This window comes from Gobius niger (genome assembly GCF_951799975.1).
Source record: "Gobius niger genome assembly, chromosome: 20".
Taxonomy (NCBI): domain Eukaryota; kingdom Metazoa; phylum Chordata; class Actinopteri; order Gobiiformes; family Gobiidae; genus Gobius; species Gobius niger.
The window spans coordinates 25,974,995-25,988,466 of record NC_136871.1 but is presented as its reverse complement, the minus strand read 5'-3'; the positions used below and the strand labels follow the sequence as shown (position 1 = coordinate 25,988,466).

The window sequence follows — 13,472 nt, the reverse complement described above, 5'->3', positions numbered from 1 at the left end:
ACCAGAGCAATTCAAAGCCGAACTTGAATTAAACATCACAATTGATAATCCAAATCTAATTGTAGGTAAACTTTAATTTCATTTCACTTCATTTCATTTTGTCGACTCAGGACAGTACCTCGGGGTGTGCACACACAGCAAAATCTTGGAATGGTCTAATTTGCAGCACAGCAAATATTCACTTTAGATCCACAGCCAATTGATCTTCTGTATACATGAGGCATCCTTGTAAATGAGCTTGTGCCCGGCCATAGATTTCTATATGGAGTCCTCATGCAATAACACAATAATAATATAGAGAATAAAGTTAAGTAAAGTAAAGTAAAGTAAAGTAAAGTAATGAATAGAGTAAACCTGCCTCAAATAAAATGCTGGAGCACCCCCTGCAGGCTGCAATGGAAACTGTTTTATGAATAAAATGTAAGCCTTCATTATTAGCTAACGGTTGACGGTTTATGTGTCCATTTGATATGTCCACTGAACGCCAATTTTAAGTACTGAGTATACAGTAAATCTAAACCTCTGCCCTCCTCACCCGTCTCTGGGGTCGAGGGCGATGGCTCGGGGATGCTCCACCTCCCCAGCCAGCAGGGTGGTCCTCATGGTGCCGTCCAGTTTGGCCACTTCTATCTGGTCCAGGTTACTCTCCACCCAGTAAATGTTCCCCGCGATCCAGTCCACGGCCAGGCCCTCGGGGGTGGCCAAACCGTACTGGATCACCACGTCGAAACTGGTCAGAGCTGCGGCGAGGAAGGAGGAGAGAATTCAGTCAATAATGCACTGTGGGAGCAAGTTTGATTTAAAAGAATGATGTAAAAAAAAATGTGAGCGTAAGTACATGTGAAAAAGCCATTGCAGCGGCCTCTAACTGCAGCTACGGCAAAGCTCACCAGACACATTAACTTACTAAAAGGCTTGATGTCTCATATTTTTGTGACAGCACTATCAATCCCAGAACATTTTTCTTCAGCTGAAAGTTCATTCGGTGTAATATGGAAATGGAAATATCGTCTGTCTCCCCCTGTCTTTGTTTAAATCTGCTTGGGAAACTTGCGCTAATAATGTTTCAACTTTCTGCTTCATAAAATAAACATTCCTCGCGGTGCTTCCTGATTAATTCAAACGTTCTAATGAAATGTGAGAACAAACGCTGTGAGCGGCTGAGGCAGAGCCAGCGGCACAATTCAAACTCACTGTATTGGATTTCTGCTTGGGTTCACTCTTTAACACTTGTTTAAATACAATAAGATAATTTGAATTCAAAGTCTTCGAGAAATGTGATTGCCTCAAACACACAAATTATTTTTGCAAGGAATGAAATGTCAACAGTGAAGGAAAAGCAGCGCAGAAGCTTGACACACGTCACACTGTTCAATCGCTTCAAACATAATAACATCATTTTAGACCTTTTTAGTCAAAATGTGATAAAATGGGTATTTTGCCCATTTTATCACATCTTGACTATTTGTGTTGACCGTACACAACATCAACAAATCATAACACAATGCAAACTTCACGCATAAGGTCTATTATTTTTAACAAATCACTACTTTTGCAACATACTTTCATGGGGCAAATAGAATGTTTCCCTACAAAAAGAATAAATGGTCAGGTATAGCATAGTATATACTTTAACCGTCACCGTTTTTGCATACTGAGATATGTTCTTACCTTAGCTTAGACGAGTTGATGTGTACCTGTCTGATCATTTTCTGTAACTGTACTTGGATCGTGTAACTACTCACGTAACCGTATTTAAATAGAGGAAACGTGGAAGAGCTTGGTCGCTTCTAACTTCACCCCCGTTTGGCTCCATAGAGGAGAGGAGGAGAGGCTAAATGCTAACAACATCTCTGGTCTTTTTGCGTGACTGAACTCACGCGTAAAGACCAGACAGGTACGCATCATCTCATCTAAACTCAGATAAGAACATATCTCTGTGTGGAAAAATGGTGGCCAATTCCTTTAAAGGCAGTTCCAGGAAAATCAAAAAAACACAGCTGTACCAAGAGAGAGGGAGGTTGTTGCTTGTTTACACGTTTCCATGGCTTGCTGAATATCCAAAATATTAAATTAATTTCGCAGTTAGAACCTACAGAACCTAACCTAAAGACTGTGATATAACAAACTCACGTAAGGGTAGCCTACTTCATTACTGATTAGGCCTTGCATTTATATCATTAATATTTCATTAATACTTTCGGAGAAAACTAAATTGCCAAGGTATGACAATTGATACCACGAAAATCATCGTTACCGCCAGAAAGGTTTGTGGTTCCTTCTCTAAGCACCGATACATGTTAGGTATTATTGTCTACATGTCCTGAACCATTTGAAATTTTTTGTCAGGGCTCAAGAGTGCGACCAATTTGGTAGCACAGACTGATGCGACTAAATATTTTCCTGTGGTCACACCGGTATGACTCTGCGACACTCCCTTCACTCCCCAAGCCTTGGCTAACTCTTCTCACTCTAAACACTTGTTACAACCAAAGAAACGACCCGCAACCTCACACAAAAAGGCATCGGAGGGAAGGAGGCAGAAGTGCTAGCCACTGAACCACAGTTGTTGTTTTCTATGTCTTAGAATAGGTCAACTTAACTTATTTAATCTTACCGGCAAGCCAGACGATGTTGTTTACGCACGCTAAACGGGTCTATAGGAGGTATCCGGATAAACAGTGCTTTAATTCACAGACGCTCTAATCACACGGACAGAGCTGATTATCAGGATGACTCATTACTGCCGGCTCCCTCCAAAACACACACGAGCTGCAGAAAAGGCCTACCGCGAGCGCCGCCAAAGTGCCAAAGATGCAACTAATCCCGAGCGCCTGCAATGTCAGAACAAAGTCATTCATCACCTCCGTTCTCCGAGAGCTTGCCGCGGTAGATCTTGTCCTCCACCACGTCGGTCCAGTAGAGGGCGCTCTGGCTGAGGTGGAAGTCCAGGGCGATGGTGTTCCTCAGGCCGGGCACCAGGACGCTGAACTCGCCTTTGTTCAGGTCGATTCTGCGGATCTCGTGGCGGTTTGAGAAGATGATGAACGGCTTGAAGGGGTCTGGAGGGAAAAGTTACAAACACATCATCAATAACCAAAGCAAATAACTGTTTCAAGCTTCAAGCAGCCAAAATAGGAAGTTAATACTACATTGGTATTTCCTGAAAACAAATCATGGATGTTTCACAAATATGGGCTACATGTTTGACCTGTTTTTTTATTTTTCAGAATAAAGATCTGAGAAGTATACCAAACATAAAGGCAGGAAACAGTTAACCCTGACGCTGTAATATAGCGGGTGCAGTTATCACGTTTGGTTTAGAAATATAAATGAGAGCCTATAATGGATGAATAATTCAATACAGAGCCCATATTTAATTGAATAATGTTTTTAATCAAGTCTCAACAGCAATTGTTTAAATTTTTTACTCAATTAATTTTCTTTAATGAGGTAAGTTTGTACTTTTATTTAAAGGCACACTGCATAGCATTTTGGATTATAATTTACTGTGGCCACTGGGAATACAAGATCTGCTCCTAATGACCAGCTCAAAAATTATTCTCTTTTAAGGCGAGACACTGCAGGTGAATAGGGAAAAAAAAATATTTTTACAGATATCAATTTCAAGATCACTGGCATAAATGTGAGAAAAAAATACATTGCAAGATTTCTGTCATTTTATCTTTTCATATAAGAACAAGGTGTTTTATGCCTAAAAATGCCCCAAATTTCCCATTTTTTCGGCGACAAAATCTGAATAATGGATAGAGCTACATTCGAATGTATGGTTTCATTTTATTGATGAATGAGTTGCCAAGACTTTTTCAGAGCGGATTTTGGATTTCTTGTTTAGCTTTAAAATAAAGCTATTTTTTGACATTCAAAACTCAATAAATGGGGCTAGGGATTAGATTATAAAAAATCCCTCTGAAAAAATCTTCCAAATATTGTTCAGTCCAAGGCTGTAAAATGTGAAGTCTTTAGGTCCGACTGACGTGGACATAGTGTCGCCACAATGACAGAAATGTGTGTTTTGAGAAAAAGGCCCTTGAAATTGCATTCTCCCATATAAGTCTATGGGGGAACACTGAATCAGCGCAATATTTACACATGTTTTTGTGAAGATTAGGCATATTTTTGGTTTCCGGGTGAAAGCTTATATGTTCAGAGACCAATTTGGCCCAAAACCTGAAAACTGAAAAGATTTAGTTTTGCCTGTAGTGTCTCCCCTTAATGCAGATCATCAAAGAATGGGTTTGGATGAGGACCTATTTAAATCTCACATCTCCATGGAGACGAGCTGGAGACGTCCGCGCTCCCACTAAAGTCACAGTTAAGTCAAAGAAACACGCCCGTTAGCTCATTTGTTCTGGGTATTTTCCATTATTTTATGAAAATATCTGTCACAATAAAAGCTTTTTTGTTTTATTCATTGGGTGAAATGTTACAAAGTGTGGCTTTAAGTAAATGATCTCTGCTTTTTATCTTGTTATTCGTTAATGCAATTTGAGAAATTACAATTATGAAAAAGTTTCTCACTGATTAGGAACACTTTGCATACTTTTTATAGACTTTATTTGACAGAGAACCAAGTGACATAAATGCACACAGTAAACATACATTTATGATTAAAGGCATGTCAGTGGTTTTGCTTGGTCTTTTTGTGCCTGTTGTGTGGCTGGCGCTCTCTCTCTCTCTCTCTCTCTCTCTCTCTCTCTCTCTCTCTCTCTCTCTCTCTCTCTCTCTCTCTCTCTCTCTCTCTCTCTCTCTCTCTCTCTCTCTCTCTCTCTCTCTCTCTCTCTCTCTCTCTCTCTCTCTCTCTCTCTCTCTCTCTCTCTCTCTCTCTCTGTCTCTAAACGTGACGTCCATGTTTCATCGCGACACGTGAGGCTTAATTGGAAGCCCCGTTAAAAGTCTGTAATCCTGGTTAATTAAAGGCAGGGTAAATAAGACGGAGTTATCTGCAGCTCACAGGCAGCAACATCAGTAATCAGCTCTTTTTAATACTTATTGAGCTATGTTGAGAGAGAGAGAGAGACATCAGTAATACTGTGATGCAGTGGTTCTCAATTATCGAGTTTGAGCCGGAGGCCTCTTAAAAAAAACGCTGTGGAACTAATCTTGAAATACATGTGTCCTGGAGGAAGTTAGTGCAAATGGCGAATAATAAAAAAGAAGTTAGAAGAGAACAAGTGGATGTTTGCATAGAAATTGAAATTTTGATTCAAAAACATTTCCTCCTTGTGTGGCTTGAACAAAAGCTAGCTAAATGGGTGCTTCCTTTTGTATGAATAATTCAGAGACACTTCTGCCTATCTGCACTGATGAAAGAACGGCGGCGGAGAGAAACCTATTCTCTGATCCGGGTTTGTTTTTGTGTTGTCTTATTGTCCTCAAGTCAAGGCCTAATGGAAACACACCACTCCTCTCTTGGTAGATATTGTATGGTTTCAAATAGCTGTTGCACTGACACATTTCATTACAGTGAGTAACAATATCGGCTGTATCTTAATCACACTGTTATTTCAGTTGTTTAATCCTCTAAGAAGTGAATAGGGCCTTTCTTCAAACAAAAAACAGAAAGTAAAATGCAAAGTAAAAAGAGAGTAAAAAGAGAAAAAGAAAGTAAAACTACATAACATTATTCTATATCATGATATAACTCTGAGCTAATGCCATGGACTACAACCATTGTCCCAATAATATATTTTGTTCTTTTTCATAGACATGATGACACAAGTGTTCAAAAATGTTCAAGCTGCCAAATTCAAAGACATAAAACATCCAGGTTTAAAAAAAAAAGAAAAAGAAAAAAAAAGTCCAATCAATGAAACAAGCTGGATTTTCAATTTTCATTGAACACTTGTGCAAAGTCATGTGTACCCACCCACGATGCCAGCCTTTGAAGAAGCGTTGCTTTTTGACTTAATTTGTAAAATTTCTGCCTGACGAAGCCCACTGGCCGAAACGTAGCATTAATAAAGGAACACTGGTGTTGCAAGTATACAGTGTGCGAGAGATTTTTCCTGTTCTACGTCTGGCCTCTATGCCTTCTCTTACGCACCTGTTTTAAACAAAGAGATGTGCAAAGTAAACCTTCTTTAAAGCAGTACTAAGTAACTTATTTACCTTAATAAATCCTTTCCGTAGTCCCTGTGGGGGTAATACAAGTGTTTATGGGATGATTGGAGGGTCTTTCATCTCCCCCTGGTGTCTCTGGCCAGAAAACCATGTTTGCAACTTGACTGCCCCCGGTGCGGAGAAAGCAATACACACTAATGTAATCACGAAGAAGAAGCTAACATGCTAACGGGCAAAGCTAACTGCGGGCTAACGTCACTTTAAACAGTATTTACAGCCAAGTTTGAGTGAAAAAAAATATTTCTATTGTGTAATTGGATGTACAGTAACCCTCTCTCCCTTCGCCTTTCCTGTCAGCGTAGTATTTACTCTCCAAGACAATTAATAAATTAAAAAATCGTAACTTGCCACTACACCTGCAGTTGCGCTTATGGCCTCTAGGGGGAAGAGTTACTTAGTACTGCTTTAACTTAATTTGTCAAAATCGACTTATTAGAGCTTTTTATTAAATTTATTACATTTTTATTACATTACAATTCTCATCAGAAACATAGCATAGCGTATTGAAAGTTGTGTTTCAATACGCGAGCACACCTTTGAGTAATTTCAGCGGCAACTCAGGGAAAGCTCCTCGTGAGGTCCTACGTTTCCAGAAATGACTTTCCTCACCTCGTGATCTCTTACCAAGCTCAGGCCTTTCATTGCAATATCGCCCCGTTTTGCATATTCATTAGGCCCCATGCGCAGCGGCTTTTTAAGCGTTTATTAGACACGCACATCTCTACTGCATTTGCTGTTTGTTCCATTTTAGTACGCACATGCAAACGCTAGTAAATCAGGCCCAGAGTGTGAGATAGAGATAAAGATGTGTTTGACATTATTACCTACTACCTGCAAAATGCATAATACCTCCTCTTTTAAGTTGTTACGACCCAGATATTCATTGCAGCTGCTGTTTAGCACATGCATATTTTTTTATTTACTGTATACTTTGGACGGATTTTTATCCTCTCTATCTTATTATCTTTTATTATCTTCTTTGTTTTTTCTCTATTAACATGGCTTTATCATTTTCCCTGCGTGAACAACTTCCATTGACAGTATCTCCCCTCTCCCACCTGTGCTCTTGCAGTTCTCCTTGTCGGCCTCCAGCTCCCAGCCCTCGTAGCACGAGCACTTGACCGTGAGCTTGTCCTGCTCACAGCGCTGGCTGCACTTCAGGTGTTTAGCGCAGAAGCTCTGGATCTGGCAGGTCTTGTTATCGGCTCCCAGCTCCATCCCCAGAGGACAGGAGCAGATCACTCCCTCGCCCGGGGCAATCGTGCAGTTGTTACTGCAGCCGCCGTTGTCCAAGGAGCACAGGTCTGAAAACACCAACGTGATTAGAGCTTCATGATGTGCACAGCTGTCGAACAACAAAGGAAAACAACAACAAAAAAATCATCAACACTATAACACAACATCGCAATTATTTCCCACTTTGTGAAGTATTAGTAGTCATCGAGTCACATGCTTTGTCGACCTATCCACCCTTCCTCAATGTGCCATGAAAAAAGTATCTGTTGCTGACTTCGCCTCTTTAACATTGAGGCTGATTTCTCATTTACCGCAGAGCTTCTCGTCAGATCCGTCGGGGCAGTCGTCTTTGCCGTCGCACAGCTTGTCCTGGGGCAGGCAGATGGTGGAGTCGTTGGCGCAGACGTGGTGGGACAGTTTACACACCAGCGCCTCGCAGTCCTCCTCGTCTGAGTTATCCTCGCAGTCGCTGTCCCCGTCGCACACCCACGCCTTGCTGATGCAACGGGCTGCGGGGAGATGAGAAAAGTTCACTTACAAGCACACGACGCACTACTTTACAAGGGAGCGTTTGCTGCAGTTTAGGGGACAAAAAAAGACTGCCCCTCACCGGAGTCCTTGCAGCCGAACTTCACCGCCGGGTCGCACATGTGAGTCACTCCCTCGCAGTTTTTCTCATCGCTCAGGTCCATGCAGTCGGTGTCTCCGTCACAGCGCCACCTGGAGGGGATACACAGCCCGTCCATCCGGCACTGGAACTCATCAGTGTGGCAGCCCCCGGGAGGACGAGCTGCATTTGGGAAAATAACAGCACATGACAAAGACTTCGCCTAAATGTCCTACAAAATAAAGTAAAGCAGAAGTCAACTAACATCAAACTAACTACTGAATACGCAGAGTACCATATGCTCATTACTGATGTGTCTATGGGATTGTTCACAGCACCTTATTTTGCATTTCTCGCTTGTGTTCACACTTAAAAAAAACACACCATAATGTGGTTCTCTTATCAAAAACAAACACTACAATTCCAAAAGCATAGTGTCCGAGGTCATCAACTTATTGCAGTCAGCCGCTACAGACCTCCTAAATTCATCTGGACCTCAGATTAGCTCAAGAACAGTGTGCAGCTACAGTTTTCATGGAATTGATTGTCCATGGCCGAGCAGCTGCATCCAAGCACAGTGCACAGTGTTAGGTACTGATGGTGCAGAAACACCACGCCACGGGACTCTAGGTGTAAAGTTTGGTGGCGGAGTGACGATGATGTCAGGTTGTTTTTCAGGGGCTGGACTCGATCCTTTAGTTCCGGTGAAAGGAAATCTGGATGCTTCAGCAGACAGAGATGTTGCACAATTCTATACACCCAACTTTGTGGAAACCGTCTAGCCCCTTTATATCAAACATGACATGAAGCAAAGTCCGTGCAGACAGCTTGGAGTCCTGCCCTCACACCCATCAGTCCTACTTGTCTGTAAAAAATCCAGTTTATTTTGTGGCTCAAAGTTTAATAAATCAGGCTAGGAATTAGATGTTAAAACATCTCTCAGAAAACAACAACTTTGAAATATCAAGTACACGTCTGGAATGTTTGGAGTCTGTAGGTGCTACTAAAGTGGAGATGTTGTTGCAAGAGTGTAAAGAAAACCTCAGTTTGATAATATTGTAACGTCTGCACATGCACCTGTATATTCCTCCCGTCTTTAGTGTGAATGAGTGTATTCAACAAAATGTCATAAAATAGGCATCTTAAAGGGTGTTTTAGTCTATGTTTTACTCTGACATTAAAACTAGGAAGTCAAGTCAGAAAACTAACTCAACTTGACCACTGATTTTACCTGCTGTGTCTGGCCTTAAGTTCATATGTGTCACATGTGTCAAGGGAGGGGAGCGAATACTTTTGTATAGTGTATGCTCTAAATGAACATCCAAAAGGTGATTAGTAGGTGGTTAAACACACAGTCTTGTGACCAGTTTTTTTTCAAAGTAAACATATAAAGTTGACAGCGAAGTACTGACTCTGGTTGGTGCAGTTGGCGTGCGTCTCGTCGCTGTAGTCCCCGCAGTCGTTGTCCCCGTCGCAGGTCCAGTAGTCCGGGATACAACGGCCACTGTTGCACTTGAACTGCGCGCTGGAGCAGGAGTGACTGCAGCCCGCCTCGTCGCTGTTGTCGCCACAGTCATTATCTGCCAGAGAGAGACGGTCAAACCTGCACCACTCAGCGGGAGGGTTTACATGCACCTGAGAATCCCGGGTGGATTTCTTTATAAATATGTTCTCTCTATTTGGGGGGGTAATTGGCCGAAGGCAAATCTTAGTTTACAGTAATATAGATTTTAGATGATGTTTAAGGGATACTTGAATCAAAAAATCTATAATTTAGCATTCAAATACAATAGATGTAATTTAGAGACAATTTTACTTATGTTTCTTCTCACTTATGTCATGTATCTTTTTGTGGTTAATCATGGTCTACTGGTTTGGTCAACAAAAAATTAAATACATAGAAAGACTTTCCGTGGTAGGCTCTGTACACAGAATGTTTTTTGCTAACTTGTTAGCCAGTTTAGGCTCGCCAACTTCCTGTCCACAATACAGTATAATGTAAAAAAATTGAATAAAATGACACTAAAACAATAGAAGAAAACTTTAATAAATGCCAAGCCAAGTGTTATTTCATAAAACAATTTCATTTGTTCAGATGATGACGCTACTTTACCATTTGTTAGCACCAACGTTAACGCTAATGCTAGCTTTTAGCTTCAGGGCTCAAACATCTACATCCTGTGTCTACATGTTGTCAGTGATTTTTTTCAAAGATGCTGCTGTTAAAGTATTTATTCCATTCATTTCAACAAGACAAGGCTAACTCCCTAGAGGTGTAAATAATAACAGGACACAGTCTTGGCCCTAGGAAGTTAGCATTATGTTGCTACTCCATGCTTCATTCATTCAATCGGAACCCTCCACATTCCTGACTGTTCCAAAACATTGAGAAATTATGTAGACAGTTATTTTACTTCTGTTTCCATGGCGTTGCCCATCTGTGATTTAATATTTTAATCCAAATTCTTACATGTGTTTTCTTTAGAGCGACGTCTGAAAGTCTGAAGCTCAAATGCTTGGTATTGACTTTTGCATTGTACATAATGATGTCATGTCAAACGTCCAGAACTATCAAAACTAACAAAACATATTTTTAAGAGAGCTGTTCTAGCAAGTCCAGGATAATCAAGTGCAAGTAAATGTCTTCCCTGATGGCAGAAAAAACACACACTAATAAAACATTGGGAAAAAAACAACAACAGTAAAACATGAGTAAAAAAAAATGCAGGAGTAGAGAGAAGAGGTTTGAAAAATGACAGAAACTGCATAGATCCTCCATGCACCGCGAGTATGTACCGCCCAGCGCTGATACATGGAGCTGTTTGGCAGCAGCCTCAGAAGCACTTCGCACTTACGACTAATGAAAAGTAATGCCCACTTTACAGCTACAACTATTAACCTCAACATTATTAGGCCGATCTACACTGTCTGCATAGCCGGCAGCCGCAATATCTCCAGCAATTAATCCCTTTATGTTCTCATTTATATGGACATTCATCAGCAGCAGGCCTGTATAATGCATCTCTCTGGCTGCACTGAGCCGGGGCTAAAGCTCGGGGCTATCTGCAAGGACAGACAAGCAAAGAGCCACTTGGTTTATATAGATCTATAGAATAAGAAAGAAGACATCATCAACTGCTGTGGGTGGTTTTGTCTACTTGCTCCTTATTTAATTTGAATTGGAATAACCAGGAGCCTCAAGAGCAAGGCTAACGATAAGGGCTTGCATTAGTAAAAGCCAGCATGGCGGCTGCAGTGGTGCATGTGGATCTATGCACTAACCGGGTGTAACGTTTGGACAATGCAACTCATCAGAGCCATCAGCACAATCCTTTTCTGAAAAACACCAATGGACACAACAGGACAAGAGTGGGACAGAGGTATGACACGGGACACACAAATGTACGACAAGGAAGACATGAACAACAAACAAACACAGAAAACTGATGAATGTGAAGCAAAGAGTGCCAACTGTCAAGGCTTGGAAAGTATAAAGCGGAGTTTACTTTGTGTCTTCTAGTGAAACTTGTTGCTGCAGACGTGATGTAACGCTTAGTTTGAAGGGCGCTTTGCTATTCTACTTCTCATAATGAATAAGCTTTAAAGATGGAATATATTAGATTTGTTTTTCTACCAACTTGTGTCCCCAGATATGAGATACATTATTGAACTATTCATTTTGATTCATTCACAATTACAAAATATTTCACATAATTTAAAACTTCAATGCAATTATCCAAGAAGAACCTGTTCAGATTACATTGTATATTGACTTAATATTCCCTAACCTGGATGAAGAATTTACTTACTAGTATTGCTGATTAACTTGAAACTGGATATAACATGCACCGAGCAGGATACCAGTCTGAGTTTTCCAACTGATGATCACCAAATCACCAAATCACCAAAACGTAAAAACCTGTCCAGTTGACATTTTATATATTGTCTGTTAACTTAATCAATAATTACTTGGGCTGAAGCTAAACTCATGGTAACACTTTATTTTACACTACCCCTGATACATTGTACCTACCAAATCTAGAACAATGTAATGTGCTATGTAACAATGTGTTGTAACTTGTACCTATGAGTTACTTACACTATGAAATAATGTGTATTTATAGTTTGGAGGTACATAATGTAAAAAGACCCAAACTCTAACCCCAACATAAGGGTCTTAATAAATGATGTGCCTCCAAAGTACAAACGTTATTGCATTGTGTATAAACTACACAGGAACAACTTCCATTGGGTTTTGAACAGGCTGAAGAGGCTCTTCTGATGTTGAAGGCAGACCCCTGGCCTCACCTTTTAACTTTGACACTGGCATTGAGAAAAGAGAGCTGTTTGCATAATGTAAATACTCACCTTGGCAACTAAACAACATCCTTGTCACACACTGTGTACCAAGGCTGAGGACACATCTGCTACAGGCCTGTGACTCCATATTTGTAGGACTGTTGCAGAAGGACAATCTGTATTGCAGGGTTCGAGTGCCTCAGAGCCAGTGCTTAATATATTTGCTTATGAGGATTTATTTTTGCATTCGTTGACAGTGTTGTGTTGTCTAAAATTATCCAGTAGAGCCAAAACAAAGCGAAGGCAAGGCCAGTGGTTTTATTATGGGACTGACAGAGTCAAAAAAATCCATCGTGAGCTATTGTAATGTAATTTCTGAATGGAATCAATGAACATGAATATTCCAGAAATGTGTCAAAAGTTATGCGTGAAAGTGTAAAAGGATGACGACGGAGCCGATGTGGAAAATTCAAATAGGAGCTTATTAGCATACTATTTATATTTCTCAGTTATAACTTTGCGCTCTTCGCCTCGTACGTTTATACTTGATTACAGCTTCACTTTCAATCTGTCAAAATGACGGACGGCCTTCAAAATTTTCCATCAAACATTCCCCGTCTTCCTACGTCTGCAAAAGCCGCTGTTCAAAGTCTTTGCCCAGCGCCCTCCGTCTGAGTGCTTTGCGTCATCACAATCATCTGGCCTAGAGCCTTTTCACAGATGGCAACCTTCGCGGCGTGACGGAGGAGAAAGGAGGGGACGGGGCTTAGACCAGAGTTCTCAGGCACACAGAAGAAGGAAAACAAAGAAAACACACTCCGAACTCACCATTATCACACCTCCAGTTGATGTTGATGCAGCGGCCGTTGTTACACGTGAACTGGGTCAGGGGGAAGCACGTGGGGTACGCTGAAAGTGACAAGGATTAGCAAAAGAATAAAAGGCTTTCCTATGCATATGCCCTTGTGGATTCTGGATCAAATCTCAAACCAAACAAAAGACCAACCACATGACGCGGGTTCATCAGAGCGGTCTCCGCAGTCGTCGTCCAGGTCACAGGTCCAGGAGATGGGGATACAGCGGCCGCTGGCGCATGAATACTGGTTTGGAGGACAGGTACGAGCTGGAAATAAAAGATCATGTTAGGCCAATTCACAGAGAGATTAGAATTGTATTTATCTCAAGG

General features: G+C 41.1%; 1 protein-coding gene across 2 annotated transcripts in view; it reads right to left on the bottom strand.

Moving 5' to 3' along the window:
* Positions 1 to 13,472, bottom strand: part of LOC306979667 (low-density lipoprotein receptor-related protein 1-like) — a 166,915-nt gene that overhangs the window by 63,026 nt on the left and 90,417 nt on the right. For both annotated transcript variants that reach the window (XM_079578739.1, XM_079578740.1), the window contains exons 18-25: positions 13,293 to 13,409; positions 13,115 to 13,195; positions 9,400 to 9,567; positions 7,991 to 8,170; positions 7,692 to 7,889; positions 7,203 to 7,448; positions 2,865 to 3,062; positions 536 to 740 (exon numbers count right to left, since the gene is read on the bottom strand). In XM_079578739.1, coding sequence (XP_079434865.1) covers positions 536 to 740; positions 2,865 to 3,062; positions 7,203 to 7,448; positions 7,692 to 7,889; positions 7,991 to 8,170; positions 9,400 to 9,567; positions 13,115 to 13,195; positions 13,293 to 13,409 — 1,393 coding nt within the window. The remainder of the gene's footprint in view (positions 1 to 535; positions 741 to 2,864; positions 3,063 to 7,202; positions 7,449 to 7,691; positions 7,890 to 7,990; positions 8,171 to 9,399; positions 9,568 to 13,114; positions 13,196 to 13,292; positions 13,410 to 13,472) is intronic.